The sequence below is a fragment of the Ctenopharyngodon idella genome, chromosome 13 (assembly GCF_019924925.1).
Source record: "Ctenopharyngodon idella isolate HZGC_01 chromosome 13, HZGC01, whole genome shotgun sequence".
NCBI classification, from domain to species: Eukaryota; Metazoa; Chordata; class Actinopteri; order Cypriniformes; family Xenocyprididae; genus Ctenopharyngodon; species Ctenopharyngodon idella.
In genome coordinates this window covers 8184947-8211740 of record NC_067232.1, presented here as the reverse complement: position 1 = coordinate 8211740, position 26794 = coordinate 8184947, and the positions used below count along the sequence as shown (strand labels likewise).

Here is a 26794-nt window from a genome sequence, read left to right as displayed (position 1 = left end):
AACCAAAATAGAATGTAATCATTTCAATTGTTTATTAAACAAAAACTTTAAATTCTTAAAACAGGAGAAATAAAATTAAATAAGTATACATATATGTATAATGCACACACAAATCAGTCATGACACTACACAGATAAAACTGTAATGGATTTAAAAAAAACATGTGATATGAGGTAGGAATTAATTGGCTTAAGACAATTGTGAGTGTAATTATGTACAAGGGTCTGTCACCACTGATTTATTATTAAACTTAACACTCATCATTAAAACAAAATAAAAGTAGTCAACAGTTATTTGAAGCTTATGTGCACTATTTCACTCAAATTTTTTTCAAGTAATTGTTTCACAGCATTATCTTTGTGATGTACACCAAGTATCAGAAGAGGTTTTTGTTTTTATCACAAGTGGACCCCGGGTAGTGCCTCATGGGCAGCAGGAGGTAGCTGGAAGATGTGACTTAAATTAAGGAAAATTTCAAAAATGCTGTTTCACCAAAAAAGTTGTTATGCTAATTTCAATGAAACATTGACAAAATGTCACATCAAAAGACTGAATGAACCTGCAACGAGATTTTCAATAGTAAATACAGCTTTAAAGGATATCATATCTTCCTGTTGAAGGTGACGGAGGAGTTTCTCTAATGGCGCATACCGGCGAAGGGTGGGGGCTGAGCCTAGCATGAGGAGCTTGTGTTTGGCTCTAGTGATGGCCACATTCAGTCTACGCCAGTCTTGGAGCAACTCTCCCAGCTGAAAAATGATTTGACATCTCAGAATAATGAAAGTGATCTAGTGCATTAATGGTCCTTCGTTAATCACCACAGCCGCAGATTATACTAAAGACCATCATACCATACACATCTGCACTGCAATGAACAGTTAATTGGTTTAATGTTAAAATAATTAGTTTGTTTAAATTCAGGAGAAAGGCCACTTACGTTGCCCTCAGGGTTGCTTCTAACAAATGACACAATGATGACGCTCTTATCACGTCCTTGGTATTTGTCCACAGTGTTGACTTCCAGAGATTTAAAGGCATCTCCCTGCAGCAGACTGGAGATGGCTTTCAGCTGTTGTCGATATGGAGCAATGACCCCAATATCAGATGCTCTGCATCCGGCCTACAACACATTTAAAATGTCCATTTCATTTCCAAGTACTACATAAAAAAAAAAATAGATTTCAGTGTGTTTCATACAACCAATGGCATGTTCGGACCTTGAGCAGCAGAGTGACAAGGGCTTGTACCAAGATGGCTTCCGTGTGGTTGCTGATTCCACTTTTCTCCACAGTCTCAGGGGCGGGAACCTGAAGAAAAGTACAGTAATAATGATAAATTATGAAAAGAAAATTTATGATTCCATAATAGGCACTCTGTACTGTGAAGTCACTTTAATGTCATAATGGTAGGGCTGCACGATTATGACAAAAATCATAATTGTTGATTATTCCCTTGAAATTGTAATTGCGATTATTACGATTATCACAACTTACATTGAATGATGTATTGAATAGCTTTATACTATTGTATGAAGCAACTGCATGCCATATTTTTGTATAAAAATAAAGAAACAATCTGAAAACACATTTTTTTTTTTCTATAGCATTAAACCTCAAATGTCAACTCTATATTGGTTTGGTTTCTTCTTTAAATAATAATAAAAAAATAAATAAAAAGTCAACATATGCATGGTATAATAATAGGGGTTTTTGCCACAAGTGTGGTTCCCCGAGAACTAATGTTCCTCTAGGCCTGAAGTGACGTAAACTGCGCTTGTTGCTGAGCTTGTGACTTATTTTGACGGCGCTGAGAACAGTTCAGACAGATCCTGAGCACACAGTGCTCGCATTCTCCGTCTTCATTAGTTTACGATATGTTTAACAGTCCTGTCTAATACGTTATTAGATAGAACTGTCATACAAAGAAAGTAGACAGTATATGAAACAGTATTTGCTTTTGACGTGCACGTGTGGTTGATGCCGCTAGTTTAGCAGAAATACATAATCATGTTTCGCTTGGTCTGCTCAAAGTCGCCCTGGATTTTCTCCTTAGCGTACGGTTCAGAAGTCCATCTATCACTGTTTACCATGTTCATAGAGTTAGTTCGTGGAGTAAACATATAGGCTGTGTACACAGCCTTTTAAAAATGTGTTTCACATGCGTTCAACATATCAGCGTACACCTGCGTGTACGCTGATATGTGTAGCTCCTTTTATGCTGGGTTAGACCTTTTACATTCTAAAGTAGTCGTGATTTGCCTCTCACATGTTCATAACACACCTATTAAACACGCAGAATAATGTAAGTGGATAATTTTCCTTGTAATCGCACCTTTGAACAATTACGAAATTGTGGCATTCGTAATGTGATCGCGATTAGAAATTCAATTAATTGTGTAGCCCTACATAATGGACATATCTTTAGAAATCATATCTTTATATATTGCCAGTAAAACAAAGATATCGTTCTAATTTGACTAGGAATTAGTTTGAAACAGAATTGTAAAGTAACATTCTGCTGTTGGAGAGAGTTGCTATATAAACTACAGCAGTGCTAGTACATAAAATCATTAACCACAACTGACACAGTCGCTCTTTATTTGCACAAAGTTAAATAGGCCTATTTCTCAACTTTGTTGCATTGCTGGACATGTTGCTTTGTTGTGGCATGAATGGGGCTTAAGAATATAAAAAAGCAAGACTGACCTCAGAGGTGTCCAGGAAACAGACAGGACTATTGGGCTCCAGTGCAGCCTGGACCCAAGCACTGTACTGTGGCTGACACACATACAGGTCGAGCTCCTTCTCAACCTGAGCTCTGCTGGGAAGCTGCAGCACTGCGCTTGCCGTCCTTTCAGAACCACACTCCAGTCGGCCCTCATACATCAGAGCATTGCTCAGGGACATGATCGCACTGCAGGACACAAAACAACAAGTATAAGAGCTGTACAGCTGCAGCTGGTAATTGTGAATATTCTCAAAAATGTATCAGAAAAACACCTGTTAGCATTCTACTTCACATTTAAATGCCTTTATTAGACATATTTAATACTAAAAAGGATTATTCTGAATGTTTAACTCCATTTAACAATCACATAAGTACAATCTGAAAGTCTGTAAATCCCCACCTGTTCATTCGGTATTGCACATTCAGCTGAACAACTGCATCACTGTGGTGCTCCAGACGCTTAAACAAACTCTCATCCATGCCCAAGGTCCTGAGTTAAAAAAAAAAAAAAAAAAAAAAAAAAAAGATCAAATGATCAAATAATGGGTTAGGGTGGGAAATAATATGGTGATAGTGTAGCTTGGCAGGTTTTGGCAGCTTCAGTTTTGTGATTAAAACACAAGCTGTATTCAATGAAGCAAAACATGAAAATCTTTCAAAAGTTCATCTGAATAAAGGACAAAAGTGTACTACCTGGCTTCAGCATTCTGAACAATAGGAGGAAGCTGTTGGTGGTCTCCCACCAGGACAAAGCGCTGGGCATAGAACAACGGACCCAAACATACTGGTTGACTGATCTGAGATGCCTCATCCACGATGCAGAAGTCAAAGCGTCTGCGGCTGAAAATCGGGTGCTTCACACCCATACAGGTAGTGGCCACAATCAACTACAAAAGATAAATGGTGATATTTACAATGATAAATATTTAGCAAAATGTGAAACAGGCATTTTCTTATTATCCCTTACATGTCAAACACTACAGTTCAAAAGTTTGGGGTTAGTAAGATTTTTTTTTTTAATACTTAAAGTAATTAATACTTTCATTTAGCAATTTAAATTTCTCAAAAGTGACAGTAAAGACATTTATAATGATACAAAAGATTTATATTTCAAATAAATGCTGTTTTCACTATTGATAATTAGAAGAAATTTTTCTTGAACAAAATCAGCACATTAGAATGATTTCTGAATGAATGATCATGTGACACTGAAGACTGGAGTAATGGCTGCTGAAAATCAGCTTTGCCATCACAGGAATAAATTACATTTTAAAATACATTCAAATAGAATTTGTAATATTTTAAATTGTAATAATATCTCACAATATAACTATTATTACTGTATTTTTAATTAATAAATGCCGCCTTGGTGAGCATAAGAGACTTTTAAAAAGAATTAAAATCTTAGACACCAAACTTTTGAACTGTAGTATATGTGTTATATACTGTACAAGACTGAGAGGATTTTAATATGCATTACTTCTTTATTGTACAGCTGTTCCAGCTCTTCCAGTGTTTGCATGCCTTTGGCACGACATGACTCCTCTGTGAAGGGCAGGATGTCATGGTGCACTTTTTGAGCACGACCCAGTCGCAGGAAGCCGATCTTAAACCTCTTCAGTTTCAGGAGAATGTTGTCCACAGCAGAATGGGTGTAGCTAGTTAGAAGAACACTAAAGCCACAAGCATGGAGTATCCGCACCTGTTAAAAAAAAAAAAAAAGAAGGAAGTGCAAAATAAATGTCAGACTAATATTCCTTCGTTCGCATACAGAAACCACAAGCATTAACAGTCAGTTTCTTTCTACAGGTCAGAAAGGAGGAGTAAAAAAAAATTATGTTTACATTCATTTATGCATACATTTTTACTGAATATGAACTGAATTCATAAATAAGCTCTTACCAGTGTACAAATGGTGGTAGTTTTCCCAGTACCTGGCATTCCCACAATAAGCGTGTAATCTCTGGACAGTAGCACTTTCTTCATGGCTTGTTTCTGGGGTTTATTGAGTCCTGAGAGGCAACATATAATTAAAATGCATCATGTAGGAGGAGAGACGCTCTATTATTCACAAGAACACATCAAGGGCATGATTAAAAGCAGCTCACTGCAAAAAAAAAAAAAGAGTGAAATTATGGTTCAATGAGAGAAGACTATCAGGAGAAGGCAGCGTATGAACACACCTTTCAGAATGTTGGCCACAGTGTCCTTGGCGTCTCGTGGCAAAACACTGCTGAGGCTGTCAATGAACTTGGGAGGCCTGAATTCCACAATCAACTCCCTCAATCTTTCACTGCATAAAAATATACATATTGAGCTTTTCATATAGAATATACAACACATTTTAAGACACAAAACAAAAAGAGAAAATGATGATCAGACCTGGTTGGAGTGTTTTCCATTAACATAGACAGGTTTCCTAGATGAGTGCTAAGACCGCCTGCACCTTCATCCTGGTCCAGTCGGAAAACTGTGTTCGAGGAGTACTTAGAGAGATTTCTGAAATGATAGGAATGTGGAATTAAGCTTTGATGTACCCTTAAACACTTCAGATTCAGGTAAAATGAATTACAAAATGATCAACATCATGAAAAACATCTGCAAAAGACTTACTTGTCCAAAGAGCAAGTCACTCCGCTGACTGTTATTTCTGTGATGTATCCTGTGGCCAGGCCTATGAGCACAGAGTCCTGATCACTGACCACAACCCTGTCGCCCACTATCAGCCCGGTGAGAGTCTGCTCGCCTTCCTTCCTTTCAAAGCTGTGTTTATATACACCATCAGATAGGATGCTGACGCCTCCAGCTAACCGCATGTTACCCGCGCAGCCACCACTTTTCTCCCTGAGAATGAACAACATAAGAACAGGGATGCAACAGGGACATTCATTAATGACAAAAGCATTCAATTAATTTAAACAAACACTTTTAATCTGCTTAGTTAGGATCTGAAATGCATGAAAAAAATCATAACACAAATAAAACAAAACTATTGGAAATAATGAAGAAAATGAAAGGAATGGTTCTGCCAAAAATGAAAATTGTCATCATTTACTCCCTGTCCCTCCTTTGAAAGTCCATTCACTCAATTTTTGATGGTTTGATCCAAGTCTTCTGAAGAGACATGGTCGTTTTATATGAACAACAAATATAATTTTGCCTTTTTTTTTCTATTTACCATATTTGACATGATCTGAGTTGATCTATGTTCATGTTAAATAAAAATAAATAAATAAATAAATAGAAGCCTAAATGAAACGTTCAACAAATCGTGTCTCTTCAGAAGACTTAAATTAAATCGCTCAATTCATATGGATTACTTTAACAATGTCTTTTTGAAGCTTGAAAATTTTGATGGAATAGACTTTCAATGGAGGGACAGAAATCTCTCAAGTTTCATTGAAAATATCTTCATTTGTGTTTTGAAGATGAATGAAAGTCTTCCAAATGGGTTTGAAACAACATGAAGGTGAGTAAATTGGTGATTTTAATTTTTAAAGCATTTTAATTTTGGGTGAACTAACACAACGTACAACTCACTTTTTATAAAACACCCACCTCTGCTGGGAAGTCTGAAGCCAGATATTACGCCGACCTCCTTTGTTCTCCATGGTGCGAGCCTCCAGCGTGCAGAGCAGCAGCCAGTGGCTGAAGTATTGGAGGTGCACTTGGCTGAGGTGCTCGCTCTCTGTCTGCACAAATGCCTGTGGATCTTCACTATTGCTCCCCATGGGATCTCTCTCTACAGTTCTACACAAATGATACATTTCAGCTAAAGCTCAATTGAATTAAAGAACTTTGTTTGAAATTGGAAGTTGAAATGACACAAAGAGAGAAAAACAGTACCTGTTGTAAACTGCGCAGTTTCTTTTCTGAGGACAGTACTTGCAAGCCTGCTGATCAGATACAATGGCAGGCAATGGGGCCATCTGACTTCTACCATCCACCTTAATCAGGTTGTTGCCAATGTGATGGGCCAAAGAGTTCCTTATTTTAATCAGCTCTGTGAAGATCAGCATAGTAATAATCAGGATGTAAGCTTATATTAGATTTTGATGTTACATTGTTATGACTACAAATATATCAGCTCTAATTTGTAACATTTGTATGAAACTACTTGATTTAAAGGGATAGTTCACCCAACCATGAAAACTGTTATTCATTATTCACCCTCATGTCACTCCCAAATCATAAGCCCATTTTGTTTTTGAAACACAAATAAAGATATATTTGATAAAACCTGTGGGACTTTTGTCCCTCCATTAAAACTCAAATCCCTCAATTTCCATGCTTCAAAAAGGTCATAAAGGCATAATAAACAATCCAAATGAATCAAGCTATTTAATCCAAGTCTTCTGAATTGATATTAACACTTTATATGATGAAAAGATTGAATTTAGGTTATTCATTCACACATAAATACTGATCTACGCACATACATAGAGCACATCAAATATGGTAATGTCTGATCAAACATGGTTGCTTGATGCATGAGAACCAATCAGGTTTTTTTATACATATCACGCAAGCATTTTTGAGCTTCCACAAGAACCAATGAGACTTGAGTACAGAAATCTCTCATGTTTCATTCAAATATCTTTTTTTTTTGTTTTTAAAAGATGAATGAAAGTCTTATGGAACAACATGAGGGTGAGTAAATGATGACAAAATATTTAGATATACAGTACATTAATTAAAAAAAAAAAAAAAAAAAAAACCACACACACAAAAACACACTAAAACAAACAAACCAACCTCTCCTGTCCATGTGGTTGCCCACAACAGGTTGTAGACTGCCAGTCTTCAAGTAGACAAGGAAACCTGCTTCTGGATCACAACGTCTAGCTGAGCTCATCAATGTGTACAGAATAACCTAGAATGCAAATAAAATGTTTGTAATAAAGTAATGATTTTTTTTTTTGTACATGTGACATGCCTAAAGCATTTTCTGAAGCATTTTGTACTTGACTGCGATGCTCAATGGAGTTGGACTCCTTGCCGGTTTTCAGCTCCAGTGGTACAATCCTTTCTATGGGCTTTCTGCCTCTCCGATGAATCCTGACTCCAGCTGTGACATCTATCTTCCCCTTCAGGCCAAAACTCGGACACCAGATGTTCTCCTCGATGTCCACAAAATCTGTCACAGTCAAGCTACAGGTTGCATCTTGCTTGCTCAGAGCCCCGTCGCTAGGGCTGATGGTAAATACCCACACAAACCATTAAGTTCATCCATAAAATCAACCTTAACAAACCACAAAATTCTGAGAGCATAGCCTGCTTCACATGATGTAATTGCTTGTTTGAAGAACTACATATACTCACAGTTTCAGGGTGAGCTGCTTTTGTCCAGCCTGTGGTGAAGTGTGGAGGTAGTGTTTTGCCCACTCAGATAAAGAGGGAAGATATTCTTCAACTTCCTGTCTCATATCAGCCTGAGTCAGCTTTAGACTGTACCTAATTAATCAAGCACAAGACATTTCACAATCCTTATAAAGGCACTAACATAACATTAAGAGCTTCATTACTGTGGTCAAATTCTGTACATTTGATGTGTCCTTAAGTTGTGCCTCTAAACATGGAATTTATGTTGAAAGATAGCCCTTACATTTGTCCGAGGTAGTTGGGGCTTCTTAGGGCCTCTGAGGCAAATGTCTGTATCCTCTCTGGAGAGAAATCTGAGGACATGGCTGCTTTTTGGAAGATATCATGAACTATGGTACCATTTAGCATCTGCTTAGATCTACCATCAAATGCCTGTTTAAAAATCACATACAAGAGTTTTGATTATTTGAAGTACTAAAATTTGATGTAAGAACACAGTAAAGTTTGCATCAATTAAGGGAAAGAGGTTTTTTTTCAGGATTATTTGATCAGTAGAAAGAGCATTTATTTGAAACATTTTTCTTTTTTATCATTATAAACAGTGTTGGGGGTAACTTGAGTTATGTAATCAGATTACTTTTTTCATATAACTAGTAAAGTAATGCATTACTTTTAAATTTACAGCAAAAAAACTAAGTTACTTTTTCAACCAAGTAATGCAAGTTACTTTCTTTTCCCATGTATTGACTGACAGCTCTCTTGTACCCATGTTGAGAGAAATCATAAGTGCAGAGAAATTTTGTGCGCTGTGTGAACATGATGGATATTGCATGCATTTACTCACATCACTTGCACAAAAACCAGAGTCAGTATTCCTCAAAATGAATAAAAACAGTGAAATGCAATCTTAGAATATTGTACAAACCTGCAATAATTAAATATATTAAATTAAACAAATATGTTTTATGTATTGCTGAATAAAAGTATAAAAAAAAAAAAAAAAAAAAGTACAAACTTTTAGAAACTTTCACAACATTAAATTTCCACACCTTAAACATCTCTCCCAGCACCCCTCGCCTCATACAGCGAATACTGCTGGCAATGCTGGTCCCGGATATCAGCAGGTCAGGCAGCAGAACCAGGAAACCAGAGTCTCTATCAATCGTCCACAAGCCAGAAACACACCTCCCTTCCAAGTGAATGATGTCCCCCACAGCAACCGGAGAACTCTCCCTTTAGAAAACAGGGTTGAAAAGTTAAAAAAAAAAAAAAAAAAGTCAAAAAAGAAAGAACTCTATTAAGAATCTTTCTCATAGTCAAGTAACATTCTGTACCAGCCATCTTTGAGAATACAAGTCTCTGTGGACTGTGTCGTCTTTGAGCAGGTGATGGTTAAGTGTTTCTCTGTGCAACTTCGTGATGAAGTGACGTCCTGTACATCCAGTACCCAGTATCGGTTATGAACACCAGAGGCCAGTATAACATGCTCTGGTATGCCTTTGGTTTTTCTAAAAGTCAAGGAACAACATGTTATGTTCAGTTTTAATACACAAAAATAAAAGTTCACTTACGTACACATCAATAGGTTAAATGAAATAGTCATACTCATGAATGAACTTCTTGGGTTTTGGCGACTCAGGTTTTTGCTCCATGCCATCATCAAACCAATCGTCTATTAAATCAGTAAAATCGTCCACAAACGGGGCTGGTAAAGCCTTTCCATCAGCAACTTTTTCTTTCGCTTGAAGCTCAGCAGTACTCAGGGGCCTCTTCTTAGTAATAGGACAGTTGAGAAAAGTCTCTTTTTCTTCAGTAGACCCATTTTTTATCCATGAACTATATGACATTACAAGATCCAAGTCATTTGTTCCACAAACCGCACCCATGTCTATCTCCGGCTTTACATTAAGAGCAAGTGAATTCTCCTTCTCACTGGTACTAAAGCTCAGCTGATGAGCGGATTTTTTTGAGAGCTTTGAGACACCATTTGTTTTTCCATTCATTTTCACACAAGGCCCAGTTGACAGTCGGCTACTCTCAAAACTAACAGACTCAGCTTTGATTTTTTTCTCAGGACTCTTCGGGAACATAACAGAGAGCGTTTTCAAAGACTTATTTCGCTTAGTCACTGGTAAGCTTGGGTCGCACTCAGGTAGTTTCTGAACTTGCATGGTCCTGGACCGCTTGGCACTCTGGATGTTTTCTGAGCTGTGCAACAACCTCTTCACAGAGCCCGAGTGACTTATGCCATTCTTAAGCTCAAAAGTGTCCTCTGACTCTGGACTGCTGTTGTTCTGTGGCTGCATCAGTTTACGTGCCATCAGGCTAGGTTTACCCCTGACACCTTTAGCATGTAGACCACGGGACACAGGTGAGCGGTTCTCATATGAAGCGTCAGAAGGGTTCTCGTTCCTCAGACTGTCAGGCGTCTCTGGAACAGCAGATGGGTTTGGGGAGCAGGGGACATTTTCATCCTCCACAAAACAAGTCTTCAGTGAAACGGGGGTTCCTGTAATTCCAGCTCCAAATCTTTTAGGTGACTTTGGTGAAACCTGAAAAAATATGAAAGTGAGGTTAACCACCTTATTTTTAACATAAGAGCAGGCAAAGCCATTTCAAACTTAAATGCGCAAGACTTGCGATGTTAACTGAATTTCAGAAATACAAAATTCAGTAGGTTCTCAAGACATTTAACAAACAACATAAATCCAAATAAGGATGCAATAGTAACCACATAAAAATAAATTTCAATGAATTTCAATGAAAAGGACATCACAAACATATATGTAATATAAAATTAATTTAACAAAGACAGTTTTGGGGGCTTTTTCTTATTTTATGACAAAAAAGGTTGAGTCACTCAATTTTTCTAATAACAAAAAATAATAATACACACCTTTCTTTTTGAAATGCCATCTTTATTTAAATGAACTGGCTAATTTTAATTTGTTTTAGCTGTACAAAAGCATTATGCTTTTTGAAGCTGCAAACTGGTATGTGTCATATTATTATTACCGTAATAAAACAGCAGTTTGTAGCATAAATAATTTGATCTCACTTTCTTTCATAATTTGGAAATAAAATGCAACGAAAGTGAATAGTGAATGAGGCTGTCAGTCACTAATCTCCTTTTGTATTGTACAGAAGAAAGAAAGTCATACAAATTTGGAGCAACATATGGGTGAGCAAATGAGAATTTTCATTTTTGGGTGAACTATCCCTTTAAGAGCATCAAAATAACTTCACTAAACTCGTATTATGTACTTACCTTTGAGAGAAAAAAGGCAGAAATGTTTGACTGAACTCCATTGACCAGCTACAATAACAACAAAAATGTCAGTATATTTTCATAGCGGATAACATTTACATCTAGAAAAAAAAAAAAAAAATCATCAGATGTGACTATCAAATACTTACGGAAGATCTGCTGGATTTACACTTTATCATCGTGGACTGTAAGTGAATAAAATGACTAAAAAAAAAAAAAAGGTTGTTTTTCAGAGAAAACAATATCACGAAGCAGCTGTGCTGGTATCAAAATTTAAAAACCTCTCACATCACTGTGGCAGTTGCACATAAAAATTAACACAGTTATGGCTCAAATCTAGCTCGTCCAGAAACACATTTTCTCACAAAACAACGGGCATCCAAGCGGTGTTCACATGTGCTTTCACATAAGACAAAAAACAGCAGATTTGTTCCGTAAAAAAACTTTGCTGCACCTCTGCAGCGTAAACATAACGATCTCAAACTTCCCGCGTTTTCCTCGTTGTTTTTTGTGTGCGGAATTTACATCGCTATTACAGACACACTGCCACCTAGCGACAGTGAGATTGTCTTTTATGGTTGCTAGACAAGCTGGAAACAAATCTGGCCGTATTTTATTAGCACCACATTAACCTCACACGTCATATATAGTTGAAAAACTGGCGATTATATCGTTATTTTCAGTAATGGGAGAGAATTTTGTGGTTACCAAGACAACAAACGGAAGAAATACTAGCTTTTGAGGCACATTTTTGAAAGTAAACATGGTAAGGATGTTTTGCTATGTGCATTTTGGTTTATTTCAGGTGCTTTAGATTAATAAAATACATGTGGGGTATAATAATTATACACGTGGGTCTTCAAATTAATTTGTAAATATGTAACGCATATTGTAATCCCAACCACAAAATGGTGCGTTTATATACAGACTGTTTAATGCTGCACAAAGGCGGCATAAATGCTGTTAGACAGAATTTACAAATGTACAAATACTGATATGAAATTCAAAATATGAAATTATATATAAACAAAAAGGCTAGCAAAAAGACATTTTAAAATTTAATTTTACAGCTTTTTTGACACTTAAACATTTGACAATGTGTGCCTTTTGGTGTGGTTAACTTTAATATTTGAGGTTGAACTTGAAATAAGAAAGACTTGAATATAACCTGCATGTCATAGTTATTTTAAAATATTTTATATATTGTTGCATTACATGCACAGCTTATTGTAATTTAATACACTTATAACAAAATGGCATTGAAATCTGAGCCTCATCTTTGAAATATTCATGCCAAGCCACCACACACAGACAGTAGAAGGTCTGCTGACATGGACGCTCAAGAAGAAGAACTAAAATGTCCTGTTTGTGTAGAGCCCTTTACAGACCTTGTACGCCTTCCATGTGGGCACAACTTCTGTCAAACCTGCATCCGAGTGGTCTGGAACATGGATGACCCCAAAACATCTAGAGAAGGGCCACTGTTCTGTCCGGAGTGTCAGATCCTCCTTCCTTCTGACCTTAAGCTTGAGATCAACTCAGATCTTCAAAGGAAAGTTCAGGATGTCTTTTCAAGAGCACCTTCGCTGGAAGGATCATCTCGTATGTCACACTCCATTATCATGTGTGATCAGTGCATTGGGAAGACTGAGGTGGCTGTAAAGAGCTGCCTCACCTGCGACGCCTCCCTGTGCTCTGCTCACACTCTCCTGCACCAGCAGAGAGAGGCTTTAAGAGGGCACTCTCTCATCGAAGTGACAGAGGACTTGATTTCCTTCAAGTGTAAGGAGCATGGGGAGGAGCTGAAACTATTCTGTCAGGAGGACCAGACTACTGTGTGTTGTCTGTGCATTGCGCTTGGGGCACACAAAAACCACCAAGCTGTTACGCTTCAAAAGGCATGCTCAGAATTCAAGGTAGGGGCTTCAATTCACGAAAATGGGTTTTAATGAGTAAAAAAAAAATATCTAATTTCGATAGATTGGTCAATTACAAATAGAAGTGTCTATGATATTTTAAAGGAAAAATTTTGCAAAGTTATTAAAAAAGTACATGTTAAAAGTAAAAACTTAATATATAAATAAATACTATATAAACTATGTATATTATAAATACATATAATTTAGTACATAAATGAAATTACATGCTCATTGTGTATTTTGGTCATTTTTGTATGAAGTGGATTTTAATGTTTTTTTTTTTAATAACAAATTAAGAGATCTATTTGACTTGCATATATTTTTATCAGATAAATAACATTATTTCATGGACCATTATTATGCCTATAATTTAGTGTGAAGTAACAGTGTATTGAGAATTTATGGAAACATTTCTCTTTGTCTTTTAGGAGGTGTTGGAGGCCAACAAATTACTTCTTCTACAGAGGAAACATTTAGCTGAGTCTGCTATAAAAGATTTGGAGCCATTATTTTCAGAGGTGTCGGTGGGTATTCCAATATGAGCTTTGTGAATCAATCAAACCAACAAAATTATTGTATACTGCACTTCTCAGTTAATTTTGATTTAAACTAATACTTTTTTTTTTACTGAATGAAGTGTCAAGACTATTCAAACCCATTGTAGCAAGATATAATCTAATATGCTTTCTTTGTCAACTGAGTTGAGTTCACCAGGCTTTGACTTTTTTGTCAATCTTGTGGTGTTTTTCAGGAAAACGCAGAAGCATACAGACTCAGAATAGTTGAGAAATACAACAAGATAAAAGCCCAGATTGAGGAGGATCAGAAGCTGATGTTGGCCATTCTGGAAACAGAAGAATTTTACACCAAGAAGTGGCTGAGATGGAGAAATGAGTCACTGGAGTGTCATGTTAAAGATATTAATGCTGCCCTAACATCAAGCCAATCTCTCCTAGAGGAAGAAAATGACATCTTATTTCTTCAGGTGCATATTATAGCAAAGTCTTTTTATAGTTATTATAGTTTATACAGTCTGTGGGATTGATTTTTGAGTGGACATTTTTCTTTTTTTCATTTTCATCTGTAGTCTATCAATAACAGAAAACATTGTTTTTATTTTTTTTTTTGCAGCATCTCAAAAATCATAGACTTGGGTGAGTTCTTTTTACTGCATTCCCTTTAAATTGTACTTACTGTATCTACGAAGCCGCTAAAGGGACATGGTGATGAAAAAAAATGAGATGGGAGGAAAAAATATATGTCAATGCTTTTGCATTATCTCACAAATGTTTTGCCTTCCTCCAAGAAACTTTTGTGAGTGAATGCAAAAGCATTGAAATATATATTTTCCTCCCATCTCATATTTTTTCCCATCACCATGTCCCTCCATACTCTGTGGATTATGTGAACAAAATATTTTTATACACATCCATAAAATAATACTTTATTTTATGGGTCTTGTAATGACCAGTGTAATTCTTAAAAAAAATTCCCACTATGCCATGATACATTAATACCAAAATCAATATTTAAAAGAATCCCTCGTCTTCGCTCTAGGTCCCAGGTGGAATTGCCACTTGTGTCTGTGATAGAGCACGAGTACAGCAGCACAGACAAGATGAAGACAGTCGAGCAGCTGGTTGATAACTTAGATGAAGTTGTCTTTCAGAACACTCAGCGGCTGTGGTCTAGTAAGTGTGATGTTTTAATGCACAATGATAAAAGAGACTTAGACTTAAATAAAAAGTACAATATTCCTACCTTATAGTGTAACATATCAAACCTTGCCACCTGCAGGTCTCAGAGCAGTAAGTTTAGACCCAGAGACGGCACACCCACAGTTAGAGGTCTCGGCAGACAAGCTGGAGGTACACTGGAGTAAGAAATCAATCCCAGAAAGGAAACGGAAAACAAACATCAGCTCTCAGTACAGCGTCCAGGTCAAGGAGAGATTCTCCAGCGGCTCCCACTACTGGGAGGTGGCCGTCTGGAAGAAACCCTATTGGTTGATTGGCCTGTCATATGGGTCAGCTACCAGAGGTCAGGATTTTGAGCATCTCAACAGTGACTTTAACAATGTGTTCTGCTACATCTATCATGGTAATGGGAAATATCTTGTTTGTCAGGACTCAAATGAAAAGTCCCTGGCAGTGAGCAAAACAATCCAAAAACTTGGAGTTTGGGTAGATATCTCGAAAGGAGTCGTGTCTTTTTATGATGGAGATACGCTAACTTTGCTCCACTCATTCCGCGTTGAGTTTTCTGGCCCATTCTGTCCCATTTTTAATCCTTGTATTGACATAAATGGCCAAAACAGTCAGCCTCTTTCCATTGTCCATCTACGAAACAAAAATATTTCGTAAAGCGCCTCACAAAATGCTCAATCAATTTCCTTTACAATAATAATACATGGCTTATTATGTAGTGTGTATCTGTCCATTTAATATAATTTGGTTTGGTGTAGTTATCACAGTAAATATCTCACATTCTCTTTGGTTCTTTTTTTTTTGTGTAATTTCTGCAACTATGGATAGCTACTGTATAAAAATTAACCCATGTCTCATTGTGATCTGGGTGTTTTTAACCTAAAAAGAGGTGTGAGAAGGAGGAACATTTTTGACAACATGCAAATTATATCTAATAAATCACTTTGCCTTTTTATTTTAAAGGGATAGTTTACCTAACAACATAATTCTTTCGTCATTCGTCATTCCATACAGTGAAAGTATGTGGGGTCCAATCCTGTTTTGGACCTCATTTACTTTTATTGTATAATACAAGGGTGAACAAATGATGACAGAATTAAATTTTTAAGTGTACTATCCCTTTACCTACATGCCTGCTCAATGCAAAATTTAAAATTTTAATTCAAATTGTCAAAGTAACTGCAAGGAGTAACAAGATATTATATCGAAATATAACTAGGCTATAAGATTAGTTTTATTCATGACTGTGCTCAGGGTAGTAGATCTGTCCATAAAACCTGAGTTTGACCAGCTTTAGATGACAGAAAACCCTTCTTGACAAAGTTGTAGTCCACCTTAAGCTGAGATGGGCCTCCTGCCAGTGTTCTGATAATGTGATACTGGCACTCCCTAAAGACACGGGCACAAGTACAGTATACTGACGGCTTGGTCTGCTGTTGGAGTTTTTCTAATTACAGCGGAGCTGTCCACTTCAGCACCTCACATGCACAATGAAACGATGAAGCATTGAATATCTGCTGCATCTGCACCTCTTCATGGTACCATCAGGTATGTGAAGTTGCTCGTCCCTCTATTTTTGTTTCTTATTAGCAAAGAACAAAGTATAATAGGCTGTTTTCAAATGGTGTTGTTATTGGATTGATTCTAGGCTATACCAACACTTTCCCAGTCACTATTAGTGGAAACTTTTACTTATAGTGGATGCAGAAAAACCATGTACTGTATTATGAATCTATATTTGTGCTTTAATGTGCTTTAATTTTTGATCATAGACCTGGTGTATACCCTAGACATCCATTGTAGTTATCAGTCACCTTAGAAGCTAATGTCTAAGATCAGTCAGTCTGAGTAAAGTGTTCTTTCCAAAGCTCTCAAATAACATTAAGTAATGCAGGACAGCTCTACCCAGTGGCCAGCACTTCTGTGTATGTGGGAGGTCAGCTGAGTTGTACAATGTTTGTATAGCACACTTATGCCTAAACTTTTGCTCTTAAAGCTACCTTCACATCTTGTAATTCCCTTTTTGTCTCTTGAGAATTGTTTAACATTTTAAAAGATATGGATAGTTTACAATTAAAATGGAAATCAGTTGTTGTTGTTTTTTCAACATCAAAATCTTAAAAATTGTATATACAGTGGATGCACTTTCACTAGTGGTCTCAGACTTGTGAACCCAGTGTTTGTATATGTGATTGTAAATCATTTTTATTTACCTATAGTACTTTTTTTTTTAGCATACAAATAATCCATATAGTCTCAATTAGTATGAGGTCATACTATATATAGTGAAGGGGGACAGGAAGTTGTAGGGAGAGAGTGAATGAGAGCACATGCGCTTGAAGTTTTGCTGATTTATGTAACACAATCCTCTTGAGGCAGCAAGCACTGTGCTGTTAGCCCATATTCTGTGCTGAATGCATGAAATATTTGAGTGGCTCATTAAAAGTGGCCAGTATATCACATTGCTGAGGCTGAGTCCTGCCAAGAGCTACATTAAGAGATGTATGGGTTTTTTTTTTAATTCTAAACATCTCTCCTTATATTTTTATTTAAAAGAAAACAGACATGTGATTAAATTTTGTTTTCATCTGCTGGTGCCTTAGGCCATACTACAGTAAATTCACAACCTTTATATACAGTAGGCATGTGCAATATATGCTGAAAAAGGAGTCATAATGCTGTTAAAAGGTTAATTAAAAGGTTTAACAAGCCTAGATTCAATGTGCATCACAAGTTATTTTCAGCATTTAAAGGGATAGTCCACCCCCCAAAAAATCATTTTTCATCATTTACTCACCCTCATGTCATTCTAAACTTGTATGACCGACTATCTTCTGTGGAATAACATTGGGAACCAAACAACATTGGTGCAAATTGACTTCCAATGTAAGGACAAAAAGAAAAGCACTGAAACATTTCTCAGAATATGTTATTTTGTATTTCAATGAAAGAAAAAGTCATTGAAGTTTTGGAATGACGTGAGGGAGTAAATAATGTCAAAATATCCATTTTTGTGTGAACTATTCCTTTAACTATTGGATTTGGGATTTTTTTTACATTTCGCAAAATCACAAACAGCAGCAAAATAAGCCAGAAAATACATGTAACAATAAAAATTAAAAGTTAAATAACAAATGTATTCATCATGCCGCAATGCATGCTGGGAACAGAAGCACAGACATAGTGCTGTTGACACTAGATAATCTGTAAGTAGCTAAGAGTTTACTCTAATGCAAGCACAGCTAATCATTATGATTCTGCCACATGACAGTCATTTCTTTTTCACTTTAATGTATAATTTTATGAAACTATAGAATATTTTAAAAATGACAATGAAAGAACAGCAACTAGTAGCTATGACATACTTTAAATTCAAGGTTTTTTTTACACTGTGATAGTGTATCTGCTGAGACTCAGGATTGTTTCTGTTGAGATAACTGGTTGTAATCCCAGCGGCCTTTTCTCAACCCCTGTTACTGTATAAGTCTATTTACAAGGGGCTTTCCCTCTGTCTAGGCCCCCCTCCGCAGAGTGAGCTGAACCTTTTGCCACCTGTCACAGAACAGACAGAGAGCTGGCGCACCTGATTGGTTTATTTAGAATGAGGTGGGTCTTAAGAATATGAGTGACAGGGTGAGTGCAGGAAGTCCTGTTGGGCTAAGACAGGTTTTCAGTGTGGGGGGGGCAGGGGCGTTGGAGAAGACGCACTAAGTCGTGTGGGTGGCGTAAATCCAGTATGCGTGAGCCAGTAAGGCTCAGAGAGCTGTTTTTGTTTTCTGTGGAGAAGAGAGGGAGGCACAGAGACTACTAACACATCAATAGCCAGTTTTTCTGAAGACTCTGAAGGAGGGAATTTTCTGGGTTCCCACTGCTGCGGTGTAGCGGATGGGACAGAGCTGTTGAGAGGGGAGTTAACAGGTAAAGGGAGGGGTTTGACTGTAATTAGTTTCTATGTGCCTGTTCATGTAACAGTAACAGGAGTGAGGACAGGAGGAGGGGTTGGAGGAATCCTATTAGCTACAGTACAGAAAAAGTAGGTCTAAATGGCCTGCGTAACAGAAAATAGATATATAAAATATATGCATTTGAATAACTTTCCTTCAGCTAATTTTGACATTTTCAGTGATTACAGAAATAAAATAGTACACCAATGATTTAAATTGCTGAGGAAGTCAAAATAGTTAATGGACATGTTAGATCAGTGCTCTGCAATATTTTAAGAAACTTAATTGAACCATTTTCCTCTTTGTAATCTTTGGGACTTTTAAAGATGTGATGTGAAAGCTCAAAAGGTTTTTTTTTTTTTTTTTCATAATTGAAATAACATTGTAGGTTTGATCTCAATGAGTTATTCTTGCTACAATGCAAATATTTCTAGCTAATTTATCACAAACAACTGACAGTATATTGTCATGAATGTGGCATGTTCTTTCAGTCAAGGAATTTGATCCAAAGAGTTAATTAAAGGGGGATCAATTTCAAGTTGTTACAGGTTACCTTGGAACATGTAAAACAGATTAAGTTACTAGGCAAGCAGCATACAGTCAATACACTTCAGCTAAAGGACTGCAGGAAGACTACAGTAAATAAGGGCTTTGAATGTGAAAATCTGCTATTTGCATTCAAATGTTTCAGAAATTCAGACTGACTACAATTACAATATGAGAGTTATTTCAAGTATTAGTCGCTCTGCCTGTCTGTGTAGTATGACTCTGTGGCATTATTAGTGTTGGGTTTGTAAATGTGATTAATAACCTGTGTGTATATGGAAAGGGAGAGAGAGAGAGAGTGAGACATAATTGCTCCCATGCATGTGTTTGAGCACGTGTGTGGTCTTTAAGGAAAACTATGCACCGTCCTTCCCCGCCTCCTCCCCCATAACTGCAGTGGTGGTCATGATGCCGGCTGCATACGACTCAATCAATTGAGCGCAACACCTGGCACACGTCCAATCGCAGCCACACTTCCCTTCTCTCACAAGAGCTGACAGAGCACAAGCAGCTGTGGCAGACTTGCATGTGAGAGGTTAGAATAGCTTATGTGCATCAAAGAGAATGAATCCTCTAAGGCAGTTTGTAATGATCAGCCTCATCTCTCCTCTGAGCTGTATGCAGTAGGTTTACTGTATTTCATTTAACGTGAACTGACTTCATGGTTTTGTAAAGGTGATTGCAGTGTAATGCAGATGTTAAGGCTTTTCTGAATGCATTACAGGAGAAAAATCTATATAGTTTTGTATGGTCACTAGGATATGTTATGTTTTGGATGCAGTTAGCTAGCATAGCTACCAGCTAGCCTAACCAGCATGGGTTCTTTGGTCAGAGTCACCAGAAAGACTATGCTAGTTGAATTGCTTTTTTTTTTTTTTTGCATGTGAGTAGTATGATTATCATCTTATTACACCTACGGATTCATTCATTAATTCCTTCAAGACAAGTAGGTAATCATATTATACCTTACTATACCTCTGAGAGAGCTACAGTAAATTTTAGTCACCACTATGTATGTAATATGAAGAGGGAGTGAGGCATGCTTACGTATGTGGAGTTTGCCTTACATTCTTTAATTAGCATGTTACACATTTAGATCTTCTTGTCATTAGTAAGCATGCTCAGCTTGATTTGGAGGAGTACAGTATAGCAAGAAGAGTCCAGGTAGTTTGTTCACAAGTCTCTTTACACAAGATGTTTGCTTTAGAGTTATTGTGCAATTTCTGAGAGTTCAAAATACTGTAGACTAGAGCTAATATGTGGGTCAATGTATACATGTCATACTGTATAGAAATGTATAATACTGTATAACATAAGCTGTATAACATGGAAAATTATAATTTAATGTGTAATACATTATTGGCGTTATTTAAAAGAAAATGGGTCGCACAAACCTGGGGATTTGTGTATTTTCTTCCTAACTGAAGGAGGAACTTGTTCCAACAGATGTTAGCTTACCCTTAAAGTTTAAATTTTCTTCTTTTTTTGTTTCTTATAGGTGATTTAGAGGATGATATTGGAGTCCATCCAGACTTTCTCTCAGATGTGAACTCCAACAAACCTCCAGAGCAAACAAGATGACCAGTGTTGATTAATCAATTACAGAGAACAGGTGTTGTGCTATCTGCAGGCTGCTTTTGGTCAGGCATGTCTCAGTCAGGTAAAATCCTCCACCTCTATGTAGAGGTGAGATCTGTCACTGATGAAGAGGGAAAAGACCTGGGAGATGTGGAGAAAACAGACTCCCTCATGTTGACAGCACCAGATATCCTTCAACAGTCTCAGTATGGTGGCCCTAATGCCCCACATGGCCGGACATCTCCACGTGGAGTCCTGCATAAAGGTGGAAGCAGCACTCAGAGCCTGGCCTCCAGTAAATCAACATCTAGACACTCCGTAAGTTTTCAGCTACATCCAGGACATGACTCGGAACAAACGGCCACCCAGCACCAAAAGAGTCTACCTTATGATGAGATAAACCAGTTACTCTCTGCTTTTCAAACAGGATCCACTGGAAATACATGTCACTCGGTGTGTGCTCCTTCTGAACGTGACCCCTTCCTTGGAAGGGAACCTCACTTCTCAGGATGGTTTACTGCCCCTCCTACTCCTAGTGGAACTCGTAAGGCATGCAGCCCAACTAAGATGAAGGGAGGAGATGAAGGGAGGAGATCTGTTGCCACTTTCAGTTACATTGAAAAAGCTAAAATTAAATCTGTAGAGGGTCAGTATAGCTCTTTGTGCCAAAGCGAGCCTCAGAATCCCTTCAACAGAACCATAGAGGATCGAGCTACTCCTCATCACCTCAGAAAAAGGCTTAGTGACCCAGTGTGGTTCAACGGCTTGGAGTCCATGAACAATTGTAGCTCAAAACAGCTTAGTCAAGGTTTGGGGAACTCACATATGAGTACCCCCAGTTTTAGGCGGGCAACTCTAGACTCTGTTGCCAGGGAAGCCACCCATCGGGCATTAGAGGAATTTGGTTCCCCACAACTAAGACAAAAACTGGCAGGCAACTATCCTGATAGAGGTCATGATGTCAGGAAAGGAGAACAACGTCGCTGTCGGTCTTGGTCTGGGTCACCAGTTATACCATGCAGTTCTAGGACGCTGCCCACTAAAGCAACAATCATAGATCATGAGAAGAATAGTTCGTTTTATAGACTTCCTAGGAGCCCTGCTACAGACCAACTGTCTAACCATGCCAAACAAACCTACTTTACCATGTCACACTCAACCGTCAACACTCAGGAGGTCTCCAACCAAAGAGCACAAGGGTATAGGTGTCGCCCAAATTTACCATCCTGTAAGCCTACAGCTATTCAACATGAACTGCCAGCTATGATTGTAACTCAACCATCTAGCAATCAACTAATCAGTCATTCTATGAATGATAGTCCACGGCAAGCCCACAGAGTTAATTTCAACCTGACCAACTCCAAAAATAAGGTAGAAGAAGGAGCTAACCAACTGAGTAGAAGGGGGAGCGTATCCCCAGCCACAAGTCCCGAAATGGCTCGTAAACTAGCGGAGGAAGCCACCAAACTCTCCATACTTATGGAAGCCAGGAGGTCTCCATCCCCAACCCCGTCGTCGACTGACACAGTAAGGTCTGAAAGTCCCTGTTTGGGTCATTCAAGAGAGCCTCAACTCTATGCTAGTTTCCAGGGCTCTGGAGCAAAAACTCCCTCTAATTGCAACCTTCCTGTTCAGGAGCACAATTGGAAACACGAGTCTGTCGAGACTGGTCACCACTCTGTTCAAACAACCCCTCTTTTACCCCACATTGGAAGTACATCTCCTGCAGCTCCAGCAAGGTTGAACCGATCAGACGTAATATCATCCTCTCCCATACGAGACCCACGGATAGAGAGAACAGAGTTGGGGGGAAAGGACAGCCCGACTTTGCACCGGCACCTGCCTTCCCAGTACACAAGAAACAATCATACACCTAACTATGAATGTTGGCAGTATGATACTCTCAGAGGTCACAAAGACAGTCCAGATAGCAGCAGGAGACCTTTTACAAGGCCTAACCCAGAGACTCCAGCAAGCTGGGCCTTTCACCAAAAGAATGGGATAGAAGAGTGCTTAGCCAAAGACAAGGAAAGCTTGAGGGAGGTGAACAATCATAAGAGGAATAGTCCAGCTACACCGGGCTCTCAAGAGAACCATTGTAGGGTCTCAATGCAGCTCAATGAGATGAAAGGTGACACTCGGACTAACAAAGAGTGGAGTGGTACAGCATCACAGAGCTCCAGTGGAGTCACAGGCAGCCTTATAGAGAGCACTCTACATGAGAAAGACTGCATATCATCTGAGACATCTAGCAGAACCAGCCAGAAGAGTTCTGACTCTGGAAACACAGGCATACAGGTGATTCCATCTAGGTACATTTTTAGATTACTCTAATGCTCTGATTCACTCTATGATATTATCTGATAATTCAATTTTGGGTTGTAGTCTGAAAGTGGACCATTTTTGCTGAGGCCTTCCTTGCACTCTCAGAAGATTGCTCGTGCCAAATGGGAGTTCCTGTTTGGGTCCCACTCCGAAGACCAACATGAAACAAAAGGTGAGAATTTCTTAAAAATGACCAATTCAGACTTCCAGGAGCCAGTTCTCTGAAATGTCACCCTTCTTTATTTCTTTTGCCTCTCCTTGTAAACAAGCTGTTTGCCTCAATGAATGCATAATCCAATTATGCAACAAGCCTCATCCTCCATAGGATGATATTAGGATTTGCTTTCTCTGTAAAACTTGGCTCTTTGTATTTTTTTTTTCCCTTATCACTTCTCAAGGTGTTATACTTTCTCTTTTCTGCCATTGTCTTTGAATAGATTAATGTTACAGCTTTGCTAGATTTTTTTCTGTGGTTTTATATTGTCTCACTCCACTTATCTGTAATTACAATGGCCTTCAGATAGATTTTTTTTTAGGTTCAATGAGTTCTGAATTCTTTACTGTGTGTAGGTGTTTTCAATTCACTGATGTCAAAGAGAGAGGTAGGGGAGAATGAGTCACTTGAATTATTCTTGAATATTACTTTTATGTGGTTGTTCCTTTATTTTACCTTGACATTTATACAGTTTGCAGATACTTTTATTCAACTTCAAGCTATACTTTTTATCGGTTTACAAATTTCCTGGGAAACAGACCCATGATCTTGGCATTGATAGTGCCATCCTGGCCAATTGAGCTATGGGACCTAATCTCATACAATTATTAATAATGTCCTTTTTTTAAAAGATCATTTGGATAAAAACTTTCCCAAAAATATTTAAAATGTGGCTAAAACTATTTACTATAACTATAAATTAGAAATGCTAAACATAACTGTATTTTGTATGAAATTTGTCTGTTTAGAGATACTTTGTTTTGATATATAAAACAACTGTGCATACAGGGACATAAAGACTAACCTTGAGTTATTTCAAATTAAACATGACACTCCTTTTGTTTTTGTTTTTCTTTGTGCGCACAAATTTCAGGCTCCTCCACTGCACCCTCCAGTGGCTGTTCCAGTGAGTCTCCGACACCCATTCCACCCTTGTCTACCTCCCTAAGGCCTGTAACAACATACTCAAGACACTGTAAATCAACCGGCTCTTCGAAATGCCATGATGTACAGCAAGTCAAAGTGGAATTGATCAACCATCATCCCACAGTGGGGTCCTCCAATAAGACCAGCATCATCAAACGTATTGTCAAATATTCAGAGACAGACATAGATGCGGTGCCCCTGCGCTGTTACAGGGAAACAGACCTTGATGAGGTGATGCTAGCAGAACAGGAGGAAGTAGACTCTGCTTTTGGCAGTAACCGCAGTGTGCTGGGTACCTCAGGCACTAACAGCAGCAGCCCCCTGGAGGGAATGCTGTGCCAACACACAGATGGTGAGGAGGAGCTGCAAGATGAAGAGGTGGTAAGCTGGGCCAGTGTGAGGATGCAAGGTGACAAAAAGAGGCAAAATGCCACACCTGAGGGAGATGAAGTGTTTAGTCGACTACTGAGAGGGTGAGTGTGGAATAAATGCTATAGCACCTATGCATATGTAAATTCACACTTAAATCAACAATCTACACTGGATGCAACGGAGGACTTTTATTTGACCAAAAGAACAACAAAATGGCTAAAAATTCATAACTTTTTAGGTGACTGGTTTAAGGTTTTGATTTTGTATTCCTGCCTCTTGTTGTTTGGCTCCATTTTGAAGACTTTGGGGTAAATTAGTGAGTGCTAGGGGGTCTGAGGAAAACTTTTGAGAAAAATGCTATAAAAATTGTATAAATAAATAAATACATTAATAATATAAAATAAGTTCACATTTACATGAGAACTTTTATTCTAATTTCTAAAGACTTGTCTAATTATTATGAGATTAATCACAGTGACTTTATCTAAACTTATTGACACCCATATTTTTATGTATATTTTAATGGTGGGAAAAAAGAAATGCAATGCCAACTTACTTAAGCTAAATAAATATAAACTAAATATTTTTTAGATAATATTTTAAATTTTTATTTTTCACGGAATTAACTGGGTCTTTTATGTGTGAAAATGTATAATTGCCATTTAAATTTTAGGAAGGGTGTCATATTTGCAGTACCGTGATATCGAACATTTTAGATTCATTTTAAATGATACATACAAATCACTCAAAGGAGTGCATCTATGACTTTTGTTTCTCTTATAGTCCCCCAGATTGCCAGCCTGACAGCCACACGGCTTTGAAGTCTCCCATCTCTGTGACCAGCCCCTGCCGAATCTCATCAGATGGCTTGGACTCTTTCAGCAGACACTTTGAGAGCATTATGGAGTCACACCGTGCCAAGGGCACCTCTTATAGCAGCCTGGATAGTGAAGACATTACCCCTAGTGGCCCACCAGTCTTCACTTTTGATTTTCCTACTCTCACTCCTGAGATCCAGAGCCAGATCTGCGAAAGTGCCAAGCAGATCATCGAACTGAGCTTTGCTCCTCTACAGTCCCCCGAACCACCTGCTGTGTCTGATACCATAGAGTGTAGGGCTTCCCAGAGCGGTGACTATGAAGATGATAGTCCGTTCTGCGCTGGATCCTGCTCTGATCAAGCCCCCAGGCCTGATTCTGACACAGATGCTGACATAAGGTTAGTTGCAGTCTGGTGATTTTCATTTTTTTCTAATGAGCTGTCATAAATATCCCATCACTGCATGTCAACAGATAACTGTAATGTAAACAACCCCAACCCCCCCCCCCGGTGAAATAAACATTTGCTAGAATAATAGTAATTATACACATTAGAAGAGAAACAGCTGGCAGTGCAGACACACACACACAAAGACTTATTCCTGTCCTCAGTATAGTAGTATAGTGTAAAGCCGGAGTTACTCTCAAAATGCAGCTGTTTTGATGACAGATAGTACTCACAACTCTATATAATTTGTTTATTTTGACTGTTTTAGTAACCAGTTAAAATGGCTTTCATGTCGACTTGAAACGGAAGTTGCGATAGTCTTTTCTTCCCTATTGTGATGTATATCCAGAGATGGGCATAAATACATGAAATATATTTAAAATAAAAATACAAAATACCTCAGTTAAAAATGTATCAACATACATTTTTTTTTTAATTTAAATACAAATACAGTATTTTGTATTTTGAAAATACACAAAATTCATGTGAAATTGGCCATTCAGTGAAGTATCACATTAAGCTAAAATCTATAGTTGCGTCCCAAACGACGCACTATACACTATGCACTTATACATTATGTACTTAGGCACTATGTACTCATCCATGTAGTGCGTGAATTGTATAAGATTATTTTGTCATTTAACAAAGGAGTCTGATACACCCTCCCCCTCCGCTACATA

At 37.9% G+C, this 26794-nt stretch overlaps 3 protein-coding genes across 5 annotated transcripts in view; 2 read left to right on the top strand and 1 right to left on the bottom strand.

Annotated features, from left to right (window-relative positions):
* Positions 1 to 17: 17 nt before the first annotated feature.
* On the bottom strand, positions 18 to 11803 carry dna2 (DNA replication helicase/nuclease 2). 2 transcript variants are annotated; one of them, XM_051916116.1, is made up of 24 exons: positions 11772 to 11803; positions 11467 to 11521; positions 11318 to 11365; positions 9655 to 10601; positions 9384 to 9557; positions 9099 to 9282; positions 8333 to 8481; positions 8050 to 8181; positions 7692 to 7920; positions 7483 to 7600; positions 6574 to 6730; positions 6286 to 6477; positions 5341 to 5571; positions 5110 to 5226; positions 4911 to 5020; positions 4630 to 4739; positions 4208 to 4429; positions 3421 to 3614; positions 3128 to 3217; positions 2706 to 2913; positions 1218 to 1307; positions 938 to 1120; positions 603 to 749; positions 18 to 452 (listed from the first exon to the last, which is right to left on the bottom strand). In XM_051916116.1, exons 1-24 carry the CDS (start codon positions 11786 to 11788, stop codon positions 399 to 401), a joined length of 4158 nt encoding a protein of 1385 aa, XP_051772076.1. In that variant the 5' UTR covers positions 11789 to 11803; the 3' UTR covers positions 18 to 398. The 2 variants fall into 2 exon arrangements, with proteins under 2 accessions (XP_051772076.1, XP_051772077.1); XM_051916117.1 differs by lacking the exon at positions 11318 to 11365.
* An 845-nt stretch (positions 11804 to 12648) lies between these two features.
* Positions 12649 to 15616, top strand: LOC127525351 (tripartite motif-containing protein 72-like). Its single transcript, XM_051917846.1, has 6 exons — positions 12649 to 13233; positions 13665 to 13760; positions 13988 to 14221; positions 14368 to 14390; positions 14794 to 14927; positions 15034 to 15616. Exons 1-6 carry the CDS (start codon positions 12649 to 12651, stop codon positions 15597 to 15599), a joined length of 1638 nt encoding a protein of 545 aa, XP_051773806.1. The 3' UTR covers positions 15600 to 15616.
* A 757-nt stretch (positions 15617 to 16373) lies between these two features.
* psda (pleckstrin and Sec7 domain containing a) overlaps positions 16374 to 26794 on the top strand; it is a 38983-nt gene continuing 28562 nt past the window's right edge. Inside the window, exons 1-5 of one of the 2 annotated variants that reach the window (XM_051916111.1) lie at positions 16374 to 16490; positions 20931 to 23308; positions 23396 to 23507; positions 24424 to 24949; positions 25632 to 26066. In XM_051916111.1, the coding sequence (XP_051772071.1) occupies positions 21080 to 23308; positions 23396 to 23507; positions 24424 to 24949; positions 25632 to 26066 (3302 nt within the window). In that variant the 5' untranslated portion in view covers positions 16374 to 16490; positions 20931 to 21079. Of the gene's footprint in view, positions 16491 to 20930; positions 23309 to 23395; positions 23508 to 24423; positions 24950 to 25631; positions 26067 to 26794 lie in introns of those variants that run through there. The other variant, XM_051916112.1, reaches the window with a different exon arrangement.

Bases quoted from the DNA above. Each gene is read 5' to 3' on its own strand.
- dna2 (XM_051916116.1), bottom strand. The intron at 4,740-4,910 runs GTGTGTTCATAC...GTTGCCTCTCAG, and splicing joins TGTGGCCAACATTCTGAAAG to GACTCAATAAACCCCAGAAA. The intron at 3,615-4,207 runs GTAATGCATATT...TATCTTTTGTAG, and splicing joins AACAGCTGTACAATAAAGAA to TTGATTGTGGCCACTACCTG.
- LOC127525351 (XM_051917846.1), top strand. From the start codon at position 12,649: ATGGACGCTCAAGAAGAAGAACTAAAATGTCCTGTTTGTGTAGAGCCC. The intron at 13,234-13,664 runs GTAGGGGCTTCA...TTTGTCTTTTAG, and splicing joins AGGCATGCTCAGAATTCAAG to GAGGTGTTGGAGGCCAACAA. The intron at 14,928-15,033 runs GTAAGTGTGATG...TGCCACCTGCAG, and splicing joins CACTCAGCGGCTGTGGTCTA to GTCTCAGAGCAGTAAGTTTA.